Source organism: Oxyura jamaicensis, chromosome 1 (assembly GCF_011077185.1).
Source record: "Oxyura jamaicensis isolate SHBP4307 breed ruddy duck chromosome 1, BPBGC_Ojam_1.0, whole genome shotgun sequence".
NCBI classification, from domain to species: Eukaryota; Metazoa; Chordata; class Aves; order Anseriformes; family Anatidae; genus Oxyura; species Oxyura jamaicensis.
This window is the reverse complement of record NC_048893.1, coordinates 112,962,663-112,985,729: the sequence shown is the minus strand read 5'-3', so window position 1 is coordinate 112,985,729 and position 23,067 is coordinate 112,962,663. Positions and strand designations below refer to the sequence as shown.

Below are 23,067 nucleotides of genomic sequence, written 5' to 3'. Positions count from 1 at the left end.
TATCTTCTGCAGGCGGGGACCCAGATGCTGGCCTTACAATGTCTCAAGAGCATTTCGTGACCCAAGCTCTCACTTACTTGCCAACTCCATATCTCCGTCCCTTAACTCCACAAGTTCCTGTGATGTGCAGGTTGTGCATTTATTGACAAATTACACTTCTCACAACAAAGCAAAGAAGCTTGTGGCCATAAAACTTCTGAAGGGGTTATTAAGAACACATCCTGCTGTGGATGGAATCGGATTTTAAGAACAAGCTATTATTCGGAAACGTCGTTAATACGCCACGACAAATAACTGGCTGTTTACCAACGCGTCCTTTATATTTCCGTTTTACTGACGAAGCCCGAGGACAGGATTCAGTCGCTTGAACTGGCCTTTCGATTCCGGTAACCGTTTTACCTGATGTAAAGCAAGTACTCTCGCTTCCTCCTGCCGCACCGCCACGTGTGAAGTCACACTGCGATACTCTGAGCGTGCATTTACCTTCCAAACTTCGCGCTGTTCCTTCGGGCGTCCCCCTGCACCACACGAAGTGCAGCTCCCTCCCTGCTGCAGGAAAATAGGGTCATTTGGGACAGGCTTTTCCCACTGGAAACGCTGCGAGAGCCTTGGCTCGGGTGCTGGAGGAACCACACGAAGCTCCCAGGCCAGGAGCGCGTTGCTCATTTAGGTCCTCATCAGGGCAAAGGCTCCGGAGGCCGTGGGGCACGCAGACCCAAGGCACGTTGTCCCTCACACCTCAGCCAGCACCACCCCAACCCGCTGGGCTTGCCGGCTTGCAGGCAGCCCCTCCCGGCCGCCCGCCTTCGGTGTAACCCCGGCGGGGAAGGCGGCGAAGCCCGCAGCGCCCGGCCCCGCAGCAGGGGCCGCCCGGGAGCGGCGGGGAGCCGCGGCAGCCCGGCCCGCCTCATGCCGGCCGCAGGCCGAGGCGGCGGGGCCGGGACGAGCACAAAGGCACGGCGGGGTGACGGGCTGCGCCCGGGCGCCGCCTCCCGATCGGCCTCCGGGGGGCGCGGCAGGTGTACGGCACCCCCCCCCTCCCCGGTCCCTCCGAGCCTACCCTCCGCCGTCCTGCCGGTGCCTTCCTGGTCCGTGCCCGAGCCGAGAGCGGCCGGGCGAGGCTGCCGAGCGCCGCCCGGCCGCGGGTGCTGCGCGGCGGGACCGGTCCGCCCGGGCCCCTCCCCGCCGCTCCGGGCCGTGCCGAGCCGAGCGGAGCCGTGCCGGGGGGAGCAGAGCGCCCCGCGGCGGCAGGGCGGGCACAGCCCGGCTCGGCTCGGCTCCGGGACACGCCACGGGCTCGGCGGAGCGCGGCCCACGGAGCCCTGAGGGAGAAAGGAGCCTCCCTCCCCCCGAGGGCAGGCCGAGACCGCCTTCTGGAAACTGACGGGGCAACTGCCGCTTTATTTGATTATTCGGGCCGAGGAGGGGGGAAAGTGCGGAGGAAGATCCATTTTGTGTGCCTTCTCCGGCTGCAGGTGTGTTTCTTCGTCGTGACAAACTCGCCCCTGCTCTGGTTGTTTCATCCAGAAGGTCGTCGCGGTTGCCTTGTATAGGTTTTAATTCATGGGTATGACAGCTTGTCCCTTGAAGTGTGTCACCTGCCTGGCACAAGCAACCTGCTCGTGGCACTCGGTATTTATTATTTATTTCCCTCCTTCCCTCTCCTCTTGCACTGCCTGTGCCAGTAATGCCAGTAAAACAAACTGATTCCCACCACCTAGCCCCCCCATTTCAGACGCTTAGATCCTCAGCTTTGCCACACAACCACGGTGGTCTCTGCCCTGTGATTTCTCCTTCTGAACAAACCAACCTTTCTTCCTTGAAATAGCGAGCGCCGGGTCTCAGGGTTACACCAGACCATCACAGATGCCAAAGGGTGTTGCACAGCCTGCTGCTGCTTTCCAGCTTGTCGCTAGCAGATGTTGGCTCCTGCTCAGGCTCACAGCTTTCTAGCTGAGATCTGTAAGTACTGAATCTGAGCTTAAAAATAACAACACACACATACAAAAAAAAGTTCCCTTCTCCCCCAAATGCTACAAAGTTCCTACTTCAAAAGCTCATATTCTTGATTATGATCGCTCTTCTAATTAGCTGATCTTGATTCAGAGATAAAAGCAAAAGCTTGCTACTCAGCATCAAAAAGACTTGCGTTAGCACAGCGTGTACCACGGCGCAGAATAATGCGAACCGTAATTTCATCCAATGTTTTGGTGTCGGTGCCTGTAGTTGCCCTCCACATTTGCCATCCCGCTATGATGGTGCGTGAACCGCACCAAGGAAGTACTTCAGGCCTCCTAATTCTGTGCAGGTGTGACATGGAAATGCCTTTGTCTTACTAAGCGGGCATTTGATCCCTGAGGTGGAACGGCACACGCTAGCATCAGGTGGGGACGGGGTAATTACAGCCGGAGCAGAACATCTGGGTATGCTGATGCTTGTCATTTCTGCTGTAACAGCTCTTTAGTAGAGAAAAAATAGAAAGTGAATGCTCCCCAGGAAGCGACTTGCATGAATCATGTCGCTGCACCTTTGCACCAGAACAGGAAGGCATCCAGGCAGCGTTTATTCCAATCGGCACACACACAAAATGAAGATTTGCCTCTTTACAGCAGAGAAGGTCGGACCCATCGTGGTGCATCTGTTTGTATACCTGGCTAGTCACCCCAAATTATCATGGCAACTATCATCATCATGCAGGATCCTCGTATTTTTAGAATTTATTTTGGCTTGACTCTTTTTAGTTCCTTAAAGAATTTAGGCTTGCTTGAGTATCTTTCTGTCTTCCATTGCAAGCAACTTGCAAAAAACACAGGCCAAACAACACAAAAAACTCTGTATTTTTCCTACCTAAAGTAGAAACTGCATTTCCCATTAAAACACAGGCACTCTCCCAGTCCTGCTGCCTGCTACACTTGGCACAGGTACTTACTTTCTGCTGTGCCAGCACTGGTCACCAGCAGCTAAGGTTGACAGAAGCCAGCAAAAAAGGTAAGAACATGCATATAAGGAGTGACAGGAGCTTTGTGCTGCTGTTTGTGCACCAGAGTGCTGGTGGGGAGCAGCAAGCAGGGCCAGACATCAGCTGGAGATAGACAGAAGTGTACGGCCTGGAGGGAATGGTTAAAAAGCAATGCACAAAAACATTATTTGAAATAGCATATATGATCTAGAGCCTTGCAGAAAAGAAAATAAAGGGATTTTTGCAGAAAAGAACAGAGAGGGAATTTTGCCAGTTCCTTTCTAGAAGAAAACACAAATGAAGGATATGGTCCAGTGAATAGTTGTATTGGTAGCAAGTGTGGCAGCAGCTTGGCTTTCTAAGCCTCTGGCAACATTCATAGTAAAAGAAATAGAGAAGGGCGTGGTTTTTTTCTGCCAAACCAAACAAAAGTAAAGGTATATGCACCGACAGATGCTTACTTATACCTTTGCTGGCACTTCTTTCTGAAAATATAATTTCCTGGTGGACAGCTAGACTGTATTTCTGCTGAACAAGAGTGGTGCTTTTAACATCTCCAGTCCTGACTTTGCAAAACACTTTGAAGTCAATGGATGTCAGCACAGTCTTTCCTTTGCTGCACAGGTGATGCTGGCTGAACTGAGGTCTGAATGCAAATTACTGTATCCCTTGGATGATTAATGTATTTATTTTCTTTCCAGAAAATTGCATGAGCATATTTTATGATTCCTAGTTGCACAGATGGGAAAGGCTAATCTGTATAGCCACCGAGAGATCTCTTTGTCTTAGGGGATCCGATAAGTTCATAACTTCTTTACATAATAATGGGGTTTAGATAGTGCTTTACTATATAGAAAGTAATATTTACTTAGTCTTTATTCCACACAAGTAGCAGAATTCCCTGGACTGGTATAATCATGGCTTTTAGTTGCCTTTATTAGTTTTGCATGCTTTGTTTTCCCAACAGAGCAGCTGGGATATTGTATAAGCAATTCGCATCAACGCTGGGTGCAATCCAAATATAGCCCGGCTATATCAGGCTTTGGCAAATACACATACATATATATATACCCAAAAGAGACCAAAAAAGAAAGAGGCTGTGAAGGCTATGTCTGTATGGACAGGAGCAGACACGTAGAGCCCTGCTGCAGCCATCCTCAGAAAGGGCTGGAGGTAGGCCAGCTTTGGGCTGGAAGCTGTACAGCTGAGTTGGCACGGCGTGTCCTGCCTGCTGATGGGAATTTTCAGCTTTGGCACAGTGCCACAATAGTGTGACTACAGGGTTTCCAGACTGGTACTTTTCACCATACCTAGCTTGCAATGAAGCTAGTGAGAAACACCAGGAGATGTCTTCAGGAAAAGAGATGGGCAGACAGGACCACAGTGCAAACAAAGTCTTTTCCCCAACCAGATCAGGTCAGTACCTGGGTACTAAAGGCTGCTTACCAAGAAAATCTGTAGCCAGTAGAACATTGAGGGGGCAGTAAAACTGTCACCAGGACTCCTGATAAAGACAGATACTGCTGCGATTGCAGGAGACATTTAGGCATATGGCATTTATTTGAACCCCAAGAGTTCCCTGTCAGTTCAGAATCAGAGAAATCAGGTCAGTCTTGCTGGTAGGATGCTACTTTGACTCTTGTGGGGGCTTTCCAGAGGAGTGGAGAGTGGAACTGTGGAATCACCTCATATTTTCTAAAGAAGGACCTGTAAAAAGAACAGTTGTAGCACCAGGGGTGTCTATTAGGGTAGGACCTACTGGATAAAGTCCCAGGCAAATCTACTGCATATGTCCTGTTGTTACGGGGATCTGTGGCCCTGTAGTTAGGATGGAAGATTGCTGGTTAGAGGCCAGACAGCTCTATTGTACCTTCAGCCACCTGCTCACAGAAAAAAATGGTCAAGAATGTACTGACAATGCAGAGTTAATACATACAATCAAGCAGTTTTATTATAAATGGAATATGCAAACCAAGATATATACCATCTAACATTACAAAAGAAAAACATTTATTCTAAGGATCTTATCTTGAAGAATTTATTCTTCTTCCATCAGGAAGCAGGAGAGTTTCTTTTGCTATTTTATACTTATTTCTACCTCTCCTAAATTGGCCAGAGGGTTGAGTGGAAGTGCAAGTAGCTACAGAAACAATTACTGGGGAGCAGGCAGATTAAACCAGGCAGGTAGGCTACTGATTGATTTCATTTCTCCTTTCTTGTGGATCACTGGAGAGTAGTCATATGAGAAGGAAGGACGGTGGCATTTCCAAATAGAAATCAAATACCAGAACAAATACCATGGTATAATAGAAAGCAGACTAGAGTAGAGAGCCTACACTAAAGGAATTGCCTTGCAAGTCATGAATAGGAAGATAAAATATGAAGGTATCCAAGCTGACAGGAATGAGGAGGCAGCAAAGTAGTCCCATCTACCTCAATCATTTCATTCTTCTCTTTTGAATTCATTCTGAGTTACCAGATTAGAACTTCAGATGTTTTGGGAAAAAAGGATTCGGCTGCTTTATCTTTATGTCATTATAAACTGTGCATAAACAAGAAGCTTAGGTTTGCGGTTTCATTTTTGTTTGGTTGGTTGTTTTTTTTGTTTGTTTCCTTAAATAAATAAATTCATTTGCAGAGAAAAACTTCGTATTAACACTGCTTTATTCTTGTACTTGACCAATATATATATTTATCTCATGAATGCCAACTGCTTTCTTGGTAGAAGTAGTAGCACTCACTGTCTTAAAAGGCTTGGGAAAAGACATTAGCAATAATTTCCTAAATGGAATAGCAGAGGTATGTATGCATCCCAGTTGCACTTCAGTGGAAAGGAAAACCTGAAAGGAAAAGAAAAACTTGAAAAAATTCCCATATGTCTGAAGAATGGATTGTACTCTATACTTCAAAATTAGCTGTAAGGTCAGAGAAATAGGAGGCAGGGCGTGCTCTTCCTTGGGCATTTTACAGGAGGGAGCTGAAGGGTTAAATTTAGCCATGACACAAAGAAGTACTACCAGTATTTCAACAATAGGAGGATCTGGATAGGCTGCACCGATGGGCTGGGGTCAACTGCATGAAGTTTAACAAGGCCAAGTGCCGGGTCCTGCACCTGGGGCGCAATAACCCCAAGCAGAGCTACAGGCTGGGAGATGAGTGGTTGGAGAGCTGCCAGGCAGAGAAGGACCTGGGAGTGATAGTGGACAGTCGGCTGAATATGAGCCAGCAGTGTGCTCAGGTGGCCAAGAAGGCCAACGGCATCCTGGCCTGTATCAGAAATAGTGTGACCAGCAGGGCCAGGGAGGTGATCGTCCCCCTGTACTCGGCTCTGGTGAGGCCGCACCTCGAGTACTGTGTTCAGTTTTGGGCCCCTCGCTACAAGAAGGACATCGAGGTGCTTGAGCGGGTCCAGAGAAGGGCTACGAAGCTGGTGAGGGGCCTGGAGAACAAGTCTTACGAGGAGCGGCTGAGGGAGCTGGGCTTGTTCAGCCTGGAGAAGAGGAGGCTCAGGGGCGACCTTATCGCTCTCTACAGATACCTTAAAGGAGGCTGTAGAGAGGTGGGGGTTGGCCTGTTCTCCCACGTGCCTGGTGACAGGACGAGGGGGAATGGGCTAAAGTTGCGCCAGGGGAGTTTTAGGTCAGATGTTAGGAAGAGCTTCTTTACTGAAAGGGTTGTGAGGCATTGGAACAGGCTGCCCAGGGAGGTGGTGGAGTCACCATCCCTGGAAGTCTTCAAAAGACGTTTAGATGTAGAGCTTAGGGATATGGTTTAGTGGGGACTGTTAGTGTTAGGTTAGAGGTTGGACTCGATGATCTTGAGGTCTCTTCCAACCTAGAAATTCAGTGATTCAGTGATTCAGTAATAGCCTTCATACAACCTTTTCTTTCCTTATCATCTGGCTTTCAGGATATCCCAATGTTACTTGTACTGGGAGGAGGCAATTGTGAACTGAGTGGCTAGAAAGGTCATTTACTTGTTTTTCTGGCTTGCTTATAAGCACAGAAAGAGGCTATCTTTGCTTGGCATGCAAACAAACTAAGCAGCAGCTTTCATTTTGCCTGTAAAGGGCTTAAAACAGAGCTGTATGGAGAGAAGTTCCCATTTTGCAAAGGATTTTGACAGCTCAGAATCTGGATTCATTCTTACTTGGAGGCGAAAAAAAAAACCCACACAAATATATGGAAGTTAATGACAGTAAATTCTACTTTGTCCACTCTTTGCTGCCATAACCTGAGAAAATATTCTGCTCAGAACATTTTGAATTCTTTAATTGCATCTTATAGTACATATGGCAAAATAATAAGATCTGAAATGTATATTCTGAAACAAGAACTCCCCTTAAGATATTATTTTAATTCCCTAATCCCACATTTTTCCTCTGAAAGGCTGACGAAGTCAACCTGCTTTATATTTCAGTTTCAGGAGGAAGAGAGCTGATTTCATTAAGTTTTTTTGACAACTCCAGGTTACACTCTGCAAGAAGATGATACTGACCGTGCCGTATACCAAACCATGGTTTTGGCTTTTAAAAGGAGAAGGATGTAAATGAAGATATTTTATGGAATAACAAAATATTTCCCTGCAGATTTCTATTCTTTAAATAACTGGCAAAAGCCATAATCTTGCCTGGACCTCCCCTCCCCTACCAAGAGAAATAAATTATCACTTGGAGCTGTAATTTAGCCCAGAGCACAACTCCAAGTGGCTTAGCGCCCAAGACACGGGCCTCAGAATCTCCATTTGCCAGTACAGAAAGTGAGGACAGGAACCCTTGCATCAGGGAAACCGCCTCAACTCTCCCTGTTTTGGTGGCAGGATTTGAAATGAAGAGCCCTTGAAGCCATGTCCCTGGCTGGGTGGCGAAGAGCGGACTGACAACGCATTGCTTGCCTCTGGGGAAAGGACGCCTAGTAAGACGGGGTGGGAGCGGCAGCTCCCAGCGGGCAGAAAATACGAAGCACGCCCAGCATGAATCGGCGAGCAGGCCGCCTTTACCACATCAGAGTTAACACATACCGTCATTTCTGATGCTTGTTGTGGTTTCATAGCTCAGCCTGTGCTGGAATTGAGCCCCTGAGGCCAGGCCTGGCACAACAGCATTTTCCTCAAGTCCCTGCGCTGCCCAAAGTCTCCCCTCTCCTAACAGAGAACAAAGTCTCTGCCATAGGCACTTGACAGGGTCCTGTGTCTCACAGCCTCTTGCTTTGCTGTCTTGCTGCCTCTCCCTGTTTGCAAACATCTCTGGCAGCAACAGCCTCAGGGGTTTGTTCCCTGGGGCTCCCTCTCCAGAGGTCCAAGATCAGCAAGACCTTAAGAGCATTTATAGTATTATGTCAGTCTTTTGACAGAAAAGGAAAAAGAACAAGAACATAAGGATGGTAGTAGCGCTTTTCAAGAGTTTCATACTTAGAGCTTAACTTTCATCTGACATTGAAATACACCTAAATGCAGCTGGAAGATCAGAAGCTACAAAATATGCCCTCCTTGTCATTATGTGCATTTATTTGTACAAGCTGTAGTTGTCCTCACAGAACAGCTAGCTGTAGAAAGCTTCAAATGATGCTTGAGGTCAGCTGTGTGATCCTGCAATACAGATGCTTGTGCTATCTGCCATTTCTAGAGAAATTATAAAGAAAGAGCTCTTGTCTGGTTCACAAGCCAAGTGAACTGTTTTTTTCCTCAGATCCTTTCCTCCTTCACGACTCTGAAACCATGCATCCAGCAAGAACATTTAGTGACAGTGAAGGGGAGTGTATTTGACAGCTTGCCGCTGCTTCCTGTGTGTGTCACAGCTGTCCCCTTGGCTACGTGAACTTTGAAGCTACAACACACATCCGGTTATTTCTGTCATTGGGTTGAGCAGGGCACGCCTCTATATGCATCCCAAACATATTTTCCCTTTTAACTCTGAGTCACGGTGTCTGCTTACAACTAACATGCCACTCACAGACTAAGTAAGTGCTTTTTTTAGGTAGAGACATTACCTTGTTGTAGATAAAGGCATTTAGCCTTCCTTAGGTGAAAGAAGAAACTTAGGTATCAAGAGTGATAAAGGAGAAAACGCCAATGCTTCAGGAAAGTGTACTCAGATCCAATTGTGCAGGATGTAAGCAATTAGAGTAGTAATTTACATACTCTGCAGTTACTTATTAACACTGCAGCCATTATGCAAATCAGACTTCCCTCGTCAAATGCTGGGGAAGTGGATGAAAGAGAAATAACCACAGGATTTTGAGTTAATAAATGTATAGCTGCGTAATGCTCTGCCAGCTAACAAAATTTAATTTCAGTGCTCTTAAATATTTCAGACAGAAAGCACTCTCATATTAACGACAGAGTGCTAACTCGGGAGCCCACTGGGTTCCTACTAGCTAAGAACAGGATGCCTTTTTCATCTTTGCCCAGCTGATGTAACAAAAAGATGTATATGCTACAGGTGTATAAGGTGTATATACAACTTAATATTGGCTCTTTAGATTCCTACCTATGAAACCAATAAAATGACCCAAATATATAGCGTATCTTTGTGTAGAGATCCTGTTTTTCTTCTGTTTTGGGTGGCAGAGCCTTGACCTAGATTATAAAGTGACCTCCAACACATTTTCCAACCACCTGCCACTCCTTTTGCTGCCTACCTCTGACACCTCCACCTCTGCACAGTGCTTGGCTAGCTAGCTAGCTGCTTTTACCATGCACACCCTCGCATGGCTCCTGTTGTGAAACCTTAGCCATTAAATTGCCTCACAAAGTGACAGTGAGGTGGTTTGCCTGCACCACAGAATCCCAGGATGGCTGAGGCTGGGAGGGACCTCAGGAGGTCACCCGGTGCAGGGACCCCACCATCACTGGCAGGCCCACAGTCTCACCAGGCTCCTGCAAGCACTGTGGAGCAGGCAGAAGTGCTGCCACTTGGCAGAGAAGTAAAGTACCCCTTGCATTTAGCAAGGCAACCTTGGAAGCGGGCACTAGCCATGATGGAGTGACAAGTTACTCCCTTTAGCCAAGGAACTTTGGTGGCCATGGTGTACCAACCCTCTCCTCTTCCTTGTGAGCCACTCCCTTCTACTCCTTGGCCTTTTGAGAAAGGAGAGCCCTTATCTTGCCTTCCAAATTCATTTAGCTGTAATCATATTTGTATGGGAAGCCATCCAGACGGTTCTGCTGTGTTTTACGTAGAAGAGGGAGTTTGTCCTCCCTCAATGCAGAGCCTGACCACCACCAGCAGCGCAGTGGGCAGCCCACGCACATCCCAGCACACGGAGGTCCTTTGTCTCGCTGTGCCGGCCAAAGCGTCCTTCGAAGCCATCTCCTGAAATCCTGAGGGATTTTGGATCTTGGGGCTGGAGGCTTCAGGCTTCACCTGATGAAGTGTGTTTACAGTGGGATTCACCACCGTGAGCAGGGAAAGTCTGCTTTTAACGGGTGGGAACTGTAAGACATAATGAAAAGATAAGATCCATGGACTTGGGGTTTCTGAACATTTCCCTTACAGGGAGAAAAGAAAAGAAAAGAAAAGAAAAGAAAAGAAAAGAAAAAAGTCTAGGTGAAGGAATGACCTTAAAATCTAAATGTTGTTTACAGGCTAAACCTGCTGAATCACCGGGAACCCTCCGAATACTCGAAGATCTGAGCTCACCAGCCGCTTTCACAACACTTAGGTAAAGGAAAGAATGACAAAACAGGGAAACCCAGCCCGCCCAGGTAAGCGAAAGAAGCACAAATCGCAGACTAATCGCTTATTAACGCAGCAATCCCCGGCCCCGCGGGCCCTGCCCCGCCGCCCCTCAGCACCCGGGACAGCAGCGCGCCCCCGCCCGTTGCCACGGCAGCAATATGGCGGCGGAGCGCACTCCCCCCCCCCCCCCTTCCCGCCCCGTCGTTGCCAGGGTGACGGCGGCGCCGCGGCCGCAAGATGTCGGACCCGAGCTCCGAGGAGGCCGAGGCCGACGCCGAGGAGACCGAGAGCGAGAGCGAGGAGAGCGACGCCGAGGCCGAGGAGACCGAGGAGACCGAGGCCGATTTGGGGGTCCGGCGGGGTGCCGTGGCGGGCAGCAGGGCCTCGGGACAGGGCGGGAGGGCCAGCAGGGAGAGAGAAGGGCGAATGGTGCCGGTCACGGGGTCTTGAACGGTGTGTGGTGGCAGGTCTGTCCCTCACAAGCCGTTTTTCATCGCATTTCATCAGGAGTATGATGGTGAGCGCAATTCAGCAGGTGAACGACATGGGCGCGGGAAAGCACAGCTACCCAATGGTGATACGTACGATGGTGAATATGAACACAGTTTGAGAAATGGACAGGTAGGGCAGAGGCAGAAGACAGTGTTTGCCTCACGTTTCCACAGTAGTGTTAGTCTGGTCACTATTGAAACAAGAGTGAGAACTGACAAGTATTTTATCTATACCGTATATGTTTCAGGGGACCTACAGATTTAAAAATGGTGCTTACTACATTGGACAGTATCTTCAAAACAAAAAGCATGGCCATGGGGTTTTCTTTTATCCAGATGGATCAAAATACGAAGGTAAAACAGAATGCAGTTGCAAGGATTTCCGTAACAGAAAGACACATTTCTGCAGCCCCCAGAATACTAGGAGATGGTGAAGAGTGTATTATTTTAAGAAGATACGTTTGCTATGCAACATTTTCCTTTTATTCCTTTTTCACAAGCTCTGAGAACAGTGTTTTTTAAAATTTATTTATGGGGATTCACGTGGATTATTGTGAGAAGCATGGTATTTAGTAGCAGTTTGTTCTTGTCACTCAAGGATCATCGGGTCCAGTTCCTGGGTTTGCACAAGAAAGATTATAACTGCTTATTTCTGTATGATGATTAGAACTAGAGTGTGTTCACTGCAGATTTTATTAAGTCCACCCTTAAAAAATAATCAACTGATTAGAGCACTTACCCTAGGATTGGGATGCCACTGAAGTTTGAAGAAGCTGAAACTCACAGTTTCCCTTCTTCCAGCAGAACACACGAAGCCTGAAACAGTATACAGCAGAGTAGATCTTAAGCCGAGACTGGTCTAGCTGACATGACAAAGCCCACAGGCCTGTGTGCCTAGCCAAAACCCTCCTTGTATTGATTTTATTATTGTTCCTTAAGAAACAACAACTGGGGCAACAAAATGAAGGCAGTGTTGGTAAATGAGCAGGGAACCACAAGGCAGAACTTCCAAGACAGATAACAGAACCTGGAAATTCTGTTTATGGGGAAGTCTTTCCTTGGCAGCAAAGAAGACAGTATCTGAATAGGGGAACAAAACAATCTCAAGTGAGAACATTAGAATTTTTTTTTTGTCCATAAATGAGAATTGTTCTTACACATATATCCAGATCAGAAGGTGGAAAGTTATTGGATAATCTTGTATGTGGAGCTGTTGTCTACTCTGTTACATCTACTGATGGCTCTTCTCGTTGCCTGTCAGGGTTCTCACCCATTTGTCAGATACATGATAAATTAAACTTTTCTCTGCCAGAGAGTACCAGTACTTCTTTGATTTAATCTATTTTAGTTGATAGAGAAATTAGATATGCCTAGAGTTTAATAGACATATGTTTCCCTTTCATTTGAGATTTTTTGTGTTTAGTGGGAGGAAGTGGGATTTGTTTTTTTGTTTGGTTGGTTTTTAGTAGCCAATCATTATGCTGTCATAGCTTTCTTTTCCTTCTCTAATGAGGTGCATTCTCCACTCACTTAGAAATTAGCTTAACTCATGTATGATAACTTTATAAACTGGCCACCATATAACACACTGAAATACACCACATCTCACTCTAGTTTTGATGTGTTCTCATTAAAGGAAGCTGGGTGAATGACCAGAGACATGGCTATGGAGAATATACCTATGCAAATGGAGACACCTACGCTGGAGAATGGTTTAACCACAATAGGTTTGTTTCATTCTTAGAGTGATGTTTCAGGTTACCCAGTAGCATTACGATATGATGGTTATTTTCAAAGTGTAGATGACTGCAGCAAATCAGGTGTTACTGGATGACGTTGGTATTAAGCCTTAGTACCTTACATATAACAACATCCTACATTCTTTTTATTTGGTAATATAAAGCAAGATTATTTTTTTTTCTCCTTAGGCGTGGCCAAGGTACATACGTGTATAAAGACACTGGATCTAAATATGTTGGTGGTTGGGTAGATGGAAATCAGGAAGGAGAAGCTGAACTTATTCACCTAAACCACAGATTTAGGGGCAAGTTTTTGAATGGAAATGTAAGTGTGCTGGAAAATTCTCTATTCATTTGAACAGTTAGCATAGAATTGTCTTAATGTCATCTGTTTTCATTTAAATGACAAGGTAGGCTCCTGTTCATGTGTAGTATTTCGTGTACCTTAAATGTAGCAGATGAAACCAATTTGATCTGCAGATCAGGAAGCTAAGTGTCTGCAACTTTGCTTTTAAACAGTATTACAGAATCACAGAATGGCTAAGGTGGGAAGGGAGGTCATCTGGTCCATCTCCCTGCCCAAGCAGGGCCACCCAGAGCAGGCTGCCCAGGGCCATGCCCAGGCAGCTGTTGGAGATCCCCAAGGAGGAGACCCCACAGCTCTCTGGGCAGCCTGTGCCAGGGCTTGGCACACTCACAGTAAAGAAGTTTTTCCTGATATTTAGACAGAGCCTCCTGTGCTCTGGTTTGTGTCCATTGCCTCTTGTCCTGGCACTGGGCACTACTGAAAAGAGCCTTTGCACCCTCTTTTCAGGTATTTATAGATAGTGAAGAAATCCCCTTGAGCCTCCTCTTTTCCAGCCTGTACAGTCCCAGCTCTCTCAGCCTTTTCTTACAGGAGAGGTGCTCCAGTCCCTTTTTCATCCTGGTGGCCTTGTGTTGGACTTTTTCTAGTATGTCCATGTCTCTTGTACAATCTTGTTATTGACTATTACATGAATTTAGTAGTAAAGCATATTTTACATTTATATGCTTAGAATTTACAGACTTTATAGTTCTGCTGACCTTTTTGTATCTCTCTGTGCAGCCTGTAGGTTGTGGAAAATATGTCTTTGATATTGGATGTGAACAGCATGGTGAATACATTCAGTCAGCAGAGGTAAATGAAATAATGAAAGTTATACTGAAAATCAGAGAACTCAGTAAATTGAATCTACTGCTGAGTAATCAATAAAATGCCTTATAGATACTGATGTTAAAGTATCTTAGATCTAACCAGTCAAAAAAGGTGGAAATTTATGCTTTCTTTAGTACTAAATAAGGTTTCATTTTACATTTTTCTTTAGCTTCTCTACTGTACAAACTTTGACAACTAAAAGGAGTGATTTTGCCTTGCTTGCAGACAGAAATGTTTTGTGCTTAAACTTTAGAAGAGTCAGGACCTACCCCAAAATTTTTAGGTTTCTGTGGTTTCAGACCACAAAAGAACCTAAAAATCTGTCTGTACATTTAACCTGTATTCCACTTTGTTCTGCACACCAGAAAACAATGGAAATTATTTCTTATATTTCTGAATTGCTTGATGCTATGTCTGCAAAAGGTAATTTCCAGAAGATTCTTGTTTTGGAAACATGTCCCATCATTGCCTTGTCCTGTTGGAAACTTAATATTCACAGCTACTAATCATAGGGAGGAACTGGTATCAGGGCCTCTTTTTCCTTCTCCTTCAGGCGTGAACTTTCTTAAGTCTTTCTGGCTAAAATGATACAAAATAGCTATAGAAGTAAGAAATATATGTTAATATTACCGTTTTGATTTCAAGAAAATATGCCACATTTTACCTCAGAGTTTTCTACCTCTGTTGTCTGACACATTTGTTCCCATTACATACTTAAAAAATTCTCTAGTGCAACAATTGTTTTATAATATAACCTCACTAAGTTTCTTCTGTTGTGTATATTTTACCTTTTCCAAGCGAGATTTACTTTTTATTTTTCTGTCTCTCCACATTGGACCTCTAATTTTATATCAATAGTGCTTGGCTATTAGCTTTAAGAACCAGAATGATAGTCCTGTGGTAGAATCGATACTTTTTGGGAAGTACTGCTGGGTACACTCTGCCTCTGGAGGAGACATAATCCCTCTTTTTTGGTGGGTGGAAGAGCAGTGAGTGATTAGTAGAAATACATATTCTGCAGTATGTGCAGCCCTGATTCTGTTCCCAGTGCTTTGTTTGGCCAGCTCGTTCTGACAGCTGTAATGACACCTGTCCCTGTATTTCCACCATACTTACCTAAATGTAGCTGTACATAAATACCATTCTCTAAGTCCTAGTTAAATAATTTCAAAATTGTTATTTTTTAAATACTAGGTAAAACAGTGTAAAAATATTCCTAAGACAGGACAAAATAATAAAAAAGAACTTATCATTAATGATAGAGATTTGCAAAACAGAGACTGTTTTGCTTATTTGGCTTTGTATTCAGGTGCCTGGCAACACCTGCCATGAGTATCTAAAATGATGTGTATCTAATATTCCCAGGCAATGGGGAATTGTTGGATGTCCTGATTTTGGAATACTAGGCCATCAGTGTGGGAGTTTAAATATGAATTTAAGAACCTAATGTTAAGCATCCAACTTCTGAAAATCATTACTCAGGAAAAGTCATCTCTTCTCATATGAATTCTGTAGTGACTATGTAGAGCAAGGAACAGTGCTGTCACTAAAGTAAGATTAAATGTTGCCTTTTGCTTTCATTGAAGTAACTACAAATCAAGGCCCGTTTAAAGAACATTTTAAGAGAAGTTAGCTTACAATACAGGTAATGATTTTGTTACTAAAGCTCCTTCAGATTTTGATAAAATAAAGCTTTTTTTAAAAAAAATATATCTTCAAAGTTCAAAACCATAAGCTTTGTGCAGTAACTTACCACTTCCTAGATCCATTCCAAGGTGTTCCATAATCAAAGACAAAGTCAGAAAGAGCTGTTTTACCATTCTGTTTCTGTATGAGAAAGACAGTGGAGCATCTACCAGACAGAACATCAGGTCTTAATTTGCCACTGCTATGCTGTAGACAGGCATAGAAGGGGAGGCGTGGTCAATAGGCCCCTCACGGCCGTTTTGTTTGCGGGAGAGACAAAATTTTACCTTTAAGAAAGAAAGCTGGAAAGCATAGATCAGCACTATTGGTCAAATGACTTCATCAAGGTTGGAAGTGTTGTTCTCTTCCAAGATGTGCAACTGCTGAAGTTCCTCCACCTGTCAGTGTTTTAAAAGTCTGTCTTATTATCATTTTGAGCCCAGGTAAAGAAATCTTAGTAGATAAGCACACATCATCTTAGCTACTGCCTTAATACCCGTAAGATGAGATCCTGGATTTTAAGAGTTGTCTTTTAGGATAAATGGGAGGAAGAAGAAGAGGACCCCTCATTACTTGCTGCACCAAAATGGAAAGCAACAGAAATTACTGCATTAACACTCTGGACACCCAGTGAGAAAAAAGCACCTTCTCCCAGTGAAGCCTCCCCAGCAGCAGCAGAGGCGGCAGCAGCAGCAGCAGGTGAAGCAGTGGAAGAAACGGGAGGAGCAGTAGATGGAGAGGAGACAATGCCAACAAATGGAGGTTTGTTTTGACAGACAGCTGGAAACTGTGCTTTGACTAGCCCCTGAAACCATATTTTTCTGGTTTAATTTCAAGTAGTATGAGATGTTTTTTCCCTATTATTTACCTTATATTCAGAATTGGAAACTACCAAGTCAGTTCATAAATGGCACAATATGTTTACATCAGTGTTCTCTCACATAGCATAATAAGACACAACTGTCTTGGGAAGCCTGTCAGTCATTTTAGTCTATATCATGGCCTGTTATACAAACTTCATTATAAACAGTTGCAGAAAATGTTGTGGGTTTTCTCATGTGAGTGACGACTGCAGACTTCAGTCATTTATTAGTTGCTGCATGAAAACAATGAGTGCAAATTTGTAAAAATGAATTTTCTTCAGTATTTTTAATGCTCATATTTCAGTCACTGATGAGACCGCTGACGGTAGGGATGATGAGCCTTCTCCTCATGAAGTATCCAGTGAAGTTTTTAGCCCTGAAAAGCATGCAGAGGAGGAAGATGAGAGAAGCAGAGGGGAAGAAGAAAACAAACAAGCTCAGGAGGACCAAGGTGAAGAATGGGGCATGCATGCTCATTCTTCAATAAGCAATCAGGTTTGGAAGTGGTGCCTGTCAATCAGCTGAGGACATGCTGCTCCTGCTGGAAGGCCCATATTAAGGCTGAAGAGAATGTGGGAAGCTCTACCTTTTGTAAGGAGAGCAGTCCTCTAAAGATATAAACTGTTTTTGAGCAGTCAAGTTCAATTTGTACCTTAACAGTACTAATTAGTGATAGTGCAGTGTGGCATTATCTGCACATGTAGAGCTGACAGCACTTGCAGAGCTGAGCTTAGAAGTGACCTCATTTGCAAGTTTTTTGGTACAAAACTGAGAGAGCAGATTTTCGACCCTGGGGAATTCAGGGGTTTGAGCACACCACTTTTCCATTATGACTGGAACTGTGTGTTCCTGTTCTCAGGAAACACAGAAAAAAATTCTTCTGAAGAAACAAGTCTTAGGTATTGTTATACGTTATGATTTGGATAGCCAAAAATTAGTGTCTGATTGATTATTCCTATTACAAAGCAAATTGATTTGGCATTTAGATGCTAAGGTTTTCTACTGGGCATTTTAGAAGCCAATTTTTATACAGAATTACTAAAAAGCAACATAAAAGGAAGCATCCATGCTTACCCATATTTAATTGATAAGCCTCCACCCAATTGTCCTTTTTGCATTTGTTAAATGTTACCATTTACCAGCTTCTGATGCAGGAAAACATGAGATAAATTTCTCCATTTGTTATCCATCCATTTTGTAATATATCAAAGCAAAGCACTATTCCTAAAGATCTGAAAGGTTATCTACTTGAAAATTGCATAGAGTTCTTGTAACTTATTTGCTCTCATTTTTCACTCATCACCTCTGAAGGTGACCTCCTGCTTCAGGGCAGACTAGCCAACTAGCTGATCTGATGTGTAGGACTGATAGCTTACAGGATCCCTGGGTTTAGATCAAATCCAGCAGAAATCTAAGTAGGTTTCCTGAATAGCTCTGCTTTGGATTTGGCAAATGTTCATTGAGCCTGGTTTGTCTCAAAGTTTCTTGGACTCAAATAGTCATTTTTGATTGAACTTGATTCTAACGAATTTTCTGGCCTACTACAATAAAGCAGTTCTGGTATCCCCATTGTTTTTTTTTTTGGTATATTGTAAGGACAAATGTCTCTCAGAGACGGTACAGATGCATAGTCTAATGCATGAAAACATAGGAATGTGATAGGTGTTTTTGAAGGTCTTTCCAGCTCTTTATTTCTAGAATTAAAGAGTTGGATTTTACATATTTTTCAGCATACGTCTACAGCCATAATTACTTAGGCTATACATTGTTCCCCTGTCTTTATATTTAGCAAGATTAAGTTATAGTAAAAGAAAATGATTTGAAGAAAATATGCAAACTGTAAGGAGCAGATGTAACAAAATCTGTTTTCTAGCAGGTTTGCCTTCTCTGTCCCATTACCGTCATTTTTTCCAGACAGCAGTTCCATCCTTACTCCATGTTTTTGTGCTACTTCTCTACATAGGAGACATTCTTTGGCTATTCCAGAGTTACATATGGACTGGCTGGCAGTCAGTCTGTGTGTACTGAGTCTGTCTGGCAGCTGACAAACAATGTATAACAGTTAGGTTCAAGTATTGGCAGTGAAAGGCAGTGGGAAGGAGGACTGTGGTAGACAGCATGATCCTAGAGTTATATTTTAGGTTACTAGGATTATTTTCCAGTATTTTATATTATTAATTTCAGTTTCCTGTTTGTTTTTTCTCCTTTGCTTCCACAGGAACTGCTAGTTTAGAGGATAAGGAGGATGAATCAAAGGAAGCAGAATAATTGGATACAACCAACAACAAAGACCGGCAAAAAAAAATCAGAGTAAATCATTTGTTATGGTAAATCTGAAATATTTTATTCATAAAAAGCCTAGTTAAGCTATTTTGAATAAACATTTATGTCACTGTTCTGTCTGGAATATATCTCTCTGAAACTTTTATGATCTCAGACTGTGCAGTTTCAGGACCAATTTATTCCACACAGCAGGCAGTCAGTTGAATTCAGTATGGGATTACTCTGGGTCCATAAAGTTGTGTTCTTACACATTTGCAGAATCAACCTTTGAAACACTAGGCATGATAGTTTTAAAATGGAACATAAATATGCATGCAGTAACAGATCAGACCACTTAATGCCTGTGGTAAGTACATTGCTTTTGAAGATCTATGTTCATTTCTTCACAGGAAGATGTCTTTTGAACCTGATGAATACTTCAATATTGCCCCAAAATTCAGAAGGTTGTATCCATCTTGGAAGTTAGTTAACATGCTAGAAGGCAATCTTAGAATCTTTTAATTTGAAAGTAAACTCAAGAGTTCTTTAATTCAAAATTCTGCTCAAAGCAGGGTCAACATGAAATTCAGATCAAGTATGTCTTTTTTTTTTTTTTCTTTTTCTTTTTTCAGTAAAGGCCAGAAATATTATAAAGATGGAAGGTGCACAACCTCTTTGCAAAGTATTTGAATGCTTAGGTGTCCTCAGAGTGAATACTTTTTTTCTACTTATATCCAGTTATAACATCCAATATTCCAATTTATGATCACCATCTCTTAATTCTCTTAACTCTGTACCTCAGGTAAAAAGGGAGACGACTGTTGGCTATATGTAACCTTAGATACATATGTATATTGGAAGGCTGCTGTTATGTCCCCCTAAAACATCCTCTTGCTAAATAAGCTCAGTTCCTTCAGCCTCTCCTTGCAGGTCATGTTGTTAACTGTTCCAGCCCCTGACAATCTCAATGACCTGCAGCTGGACTTGCTCAAGTCTTCTGGTACTGACAAGACCTCAAACTGGATGCAGTATTCCAGACAGAGTCTAATGAGTGCCAAACAGTCCATTCCTTTATTCTGCTGACTATAGTGCTTTTAGTACAACCCTGTGTGTTGCTGTCATTGATTGCTGCCAGAACACAAGGCTGACTCTTGCTTAGCCTCTCGTCTGCAAGGTGCCCAAGTCCATTGCAGCAGAGGTGCTATCCACCAGCCAGTCCATGGCAATACAGGGCTCCCTCCCAGTGCAGAACAGGATCAGGACTTGTTGATTTCTTCAGTATTCCTCTTGGCCTATCCTGCTAGCATGCCTAGGTCCCTCTGAAATGCAGCCTTGCTCTTAGAGGTATCAGCTGCACCTCTTGGTTTAGTTCTGTCTGCAAACCTGATGAGAATCTACTGTGTCCCCACAAGGTTATTGATTGCTTCATCCAACGCAGCCCCTAACCATGCCCCCACCTCACAGCTTGTGCTCGTGCCTCTTCAGGGACCCTGCTGATGTCCCATTTTCCCATCCCCAGTGATTCACCTCCTCCCTCAGGTCCTTCAGCTGGACCACGGCGCACCTCCCACAGGGGAGTAACTCATTACTCACAGCCCCATCAAGAGACACCAACTCAAGACCTGGACACAACATCCCGCTGCCAAAGCCAGGTCTAGACTGACACCACGGATGTGCCAACGGTACTTTCCCCACTGGTGCTGGAGATCAGGCCCAGAAGCTGATCAACACTGATGTTGCACAGCCCCACACTGTTTGCAGGAAAGTTTCTGCCTTCCCCCAGCACCCACACGAACCAGCAAAAGTTCTGTCTGCTGCATTCCCATCTCCCAGCTGAACAGGCATCCCCACACCGCAAGAAAAAGACAAACACCAGCAATCCCTTATGAGCAGGCAGCTAGCTATGAACATGCTGCTCTTTTAAAATCAAGAACCTGTCAATCAGGAGGCAGCTAGCAGGAGGTATCAGCTGAAGAAGCCTTCTGGAAGCTGCCAGAATCAAATGTCATTATATATATAGTGAGTTAAAAGGCCACGGCAAGGCAGAGCTGCACAAAATACTGTACAAGCACTATATGCTGTAGGCGTATTTTTCCTCTTCTGCAAGTGAAAGGAGCTGCTCTGAACCATTGTTTTCCTGATAATGTGCAAACAATACCTTAATTGTTACCAGATGCATCTTTGTGACTTTAACTGACTTCCTCACACTTGTGAGAATATTGGTATGGCTGAGGTAGAGAGCTGCCAGCCTGCAGCAGTTTGCTTTTGAAGTGAAATAACTGGTTTTGGCCTGATTGCGGTAAGAGATGTCCAACCAATATCACTGAAACAGGGCTTACATTTTTAACAAATATATATTATTTTTGTTCACGAAATCTATTCTAAAATTTTAGTTCAGGGGAAAAAGGGAAAACATTTTCTCTGCAACTCACAACTTCAGCAAAGATATGCCCAGAAGTTTAAGTTAGTGATAAAAATTGATTAACAGAGAGTGGAGATAAGGAGAGGAATTACATGGGAAAAAAAATAGTTTATTGCTTCTTCCCACATTTTTTCTCCTATCAGACATGTCATAGTGAGAAATTTCCTAGGCACTCTTTTCTCTCGTGTCTTCCATGCTTTTTTTTTTTTTTTCCTAGTCACACCAGTGTGACTTCAGTGAGCAAAGAGATGTGCTTTGACAAAAAGAAATGCTGAATTTCCATTATTGCAGTAGCATGATCAAAGCAAACTTGGCTTGGTAATGTTGTTGGTCTTTTTATAAAAAATATTACAAATCATTGGTTTGCTAGCTGTTTACTCACCATATTCCACTGTAAATTTGAGAAATATCCTCACAACGTATATTTCTTCCATTTCTTTCATTTCTTCTAATGCACCTTGATTTTAAGGTAATCTTCAAGCTGAGTTGATTCCTGTTTGATTTATGAAATTACCTTTTTCTCTACAGCATCCAGTACTGTACTGTTTGTTAGTACACGAGTGACCTCCAGTGGCATAGCAGCAAAAAGTACATCCTTGCTAGAATACAGTCGAGGACAACTAAGAACATCGGGAAGCCTTTGTGTGTTAGAAAGTACTCCAGCGAAGATGGTTTGCTCCTTTTGGAAACCACTTGTGCTTTTGTAGGAGGAGACAATTCATTTCACTGTAACTTTCAGAGATACCCTAAGGATAATTTGTAAATTAGTGAATAGCAGTTCCTTCATCACTATCTTGGAAAGAGGAACCCCCACCAAAAGCTGTTGCACTGAGGTGTGCAAGCCCCCCTCATCCATCTGTCTCTTCACTTTTCAATAATGAAGACTATTTTAAATAGCATCAAAATAGTCATATTTGAAACCTCTTCCTTATTATTATTTTTTTTTTTAAAAAAGACTGAATGCAAGGAACATTGAACTTAAGGTTTTGAAGTTTTCCCTTCAGTTTTTTGTCCCTAGATTACCATTCTAGTGTCTGAACAACTTTCTCCAAAGGTGGCACAAGGGTTCTTTAAAAATATTAGGCCATTTTAACCTGTGCATCTAATGTTGGTGTAGATGCCCAAATGTTGCCTTTAAATCAATGGCAAGTTAGCCAATGTGAGTTTTAGGTTAAAAGTCATTAATGCTCTCACAAATCCAAAGCTGTTTATGAAAAAAATGGTGCTTAGAATATCTGTGCTCTACATATCTTAGAAAAAACATCAGAAAACCCTGGCATATTTGTCTTGCAGAGCTACATCTTCCCCAGAGATGGGACTCTTTCCACAGTGAGCAAGGAACTTGGTCAAGATAGTTCATTGCAGCTAAAGGAGGCACCTGGGATTCTCAAATTCTTCTGAAAACATGAAGGAGCATACCTGCTTCCACCTGAAAGTGCAAATGTTTTAAAACACCTCAAAGGGATGCCAATTTTACAGTTACGGATGATAAGGGAAAAAAGACCTGTCTGAGCTGTTGCATTTTTCCTCTTTCATTCACTTCATCCTAAGGGAATTTTAGCCATTTTCCAGAGCGCTATGATCTATGCATGCAAGTTGTAGGAAACATCCCTTTTGCCTAATTTTATGAATCCTTGAATCCTTCCTGTGAGGCTGCAGGAGGAAAACCTTGCAGTATATAGGTCTTTTCTCTCTTAAAAAGCCTTTACATGCAGTGGAACACAAGTGCACATCTTTCTTCTTTTCTAGGAGGTATTTTTTTTTTACCTTCCATTTTGAAGGCAAATATA

General features: G+C 43.6%; 1 protein-coding gene across 2 annotated transcripts; it reads left to right on the top strand.

The window, feature by feature from the left end:
* Positions 1 to 4,264: 4,264 nt before the first annotated feature.
* On the top strand, positions 4,265 to 19,004 carry RSPH1 (radial spoke head component 1). Of its 2 annotated transcripts, none has more exons than XM_035315874.1 (9): positions 4,265 to 4,375; positions 11,145 to 11,258; positions 11,377 to 11,482; positions 12,765 to 12,855; positions 13,057 to 13,192; positions 13,955 to 14,026; positions 16,267 to 16,492; positions 16,898 to 17,044; positions 18,812 to 19,004. In XM_035315874.1, the coding sequence occupies exons 1-9, from the start codon at positions 4,280 to 4,282 to the stop codon at positions 18,859 to 18,861; spliced, it is 1,038 nt and encodes a 345-aa protein (XP_035171765.1). In that variant the 5' UTR covers positions 4,265 to 4,279; the 3' UTR covers positions 18,862 to 19,004. The 2 variants fall into 2 exon arrangements, with proteins under 2 accessions (XP_035171765.1, XP_035171764.1); XM_035315873.1 differs by lacking the exon at positions 4,265 to 4,375 and adding an exon at positions 10,845 to 10,988.
* The last annotated feature ends 4,063 nt before the right edge of the window (positions 19,005 to 23,067 follow it).

What these genes read in the sequence shown, in the direction of transcription:
- RSPH1 (XM_035315873.1), top strand. Translation starts at nt 10,875, where the DNA reads ATGTCGGACCCGAGCTCCGAGGAGGCCGAGGCCGACGCCGAGGAGACC. An exon ending in AGATGGATCAAAATACGAAG is followed by an intron (nt 11,483 to 12,764) that starts GTAAAACAGAAT and finishes TTCTCATTAAAG; the next exon opens with GAAGCTGGGTGAATGACCAG. An exon ending in GAATGGTTTAACCACAATAG is followed by an intron (nt 12,856 to 13,056) that starts GTTTGTTTCATT and finishes TTTTCTCCTTAG; the next exon opens with GCGTGGCCAAGGTACATACG.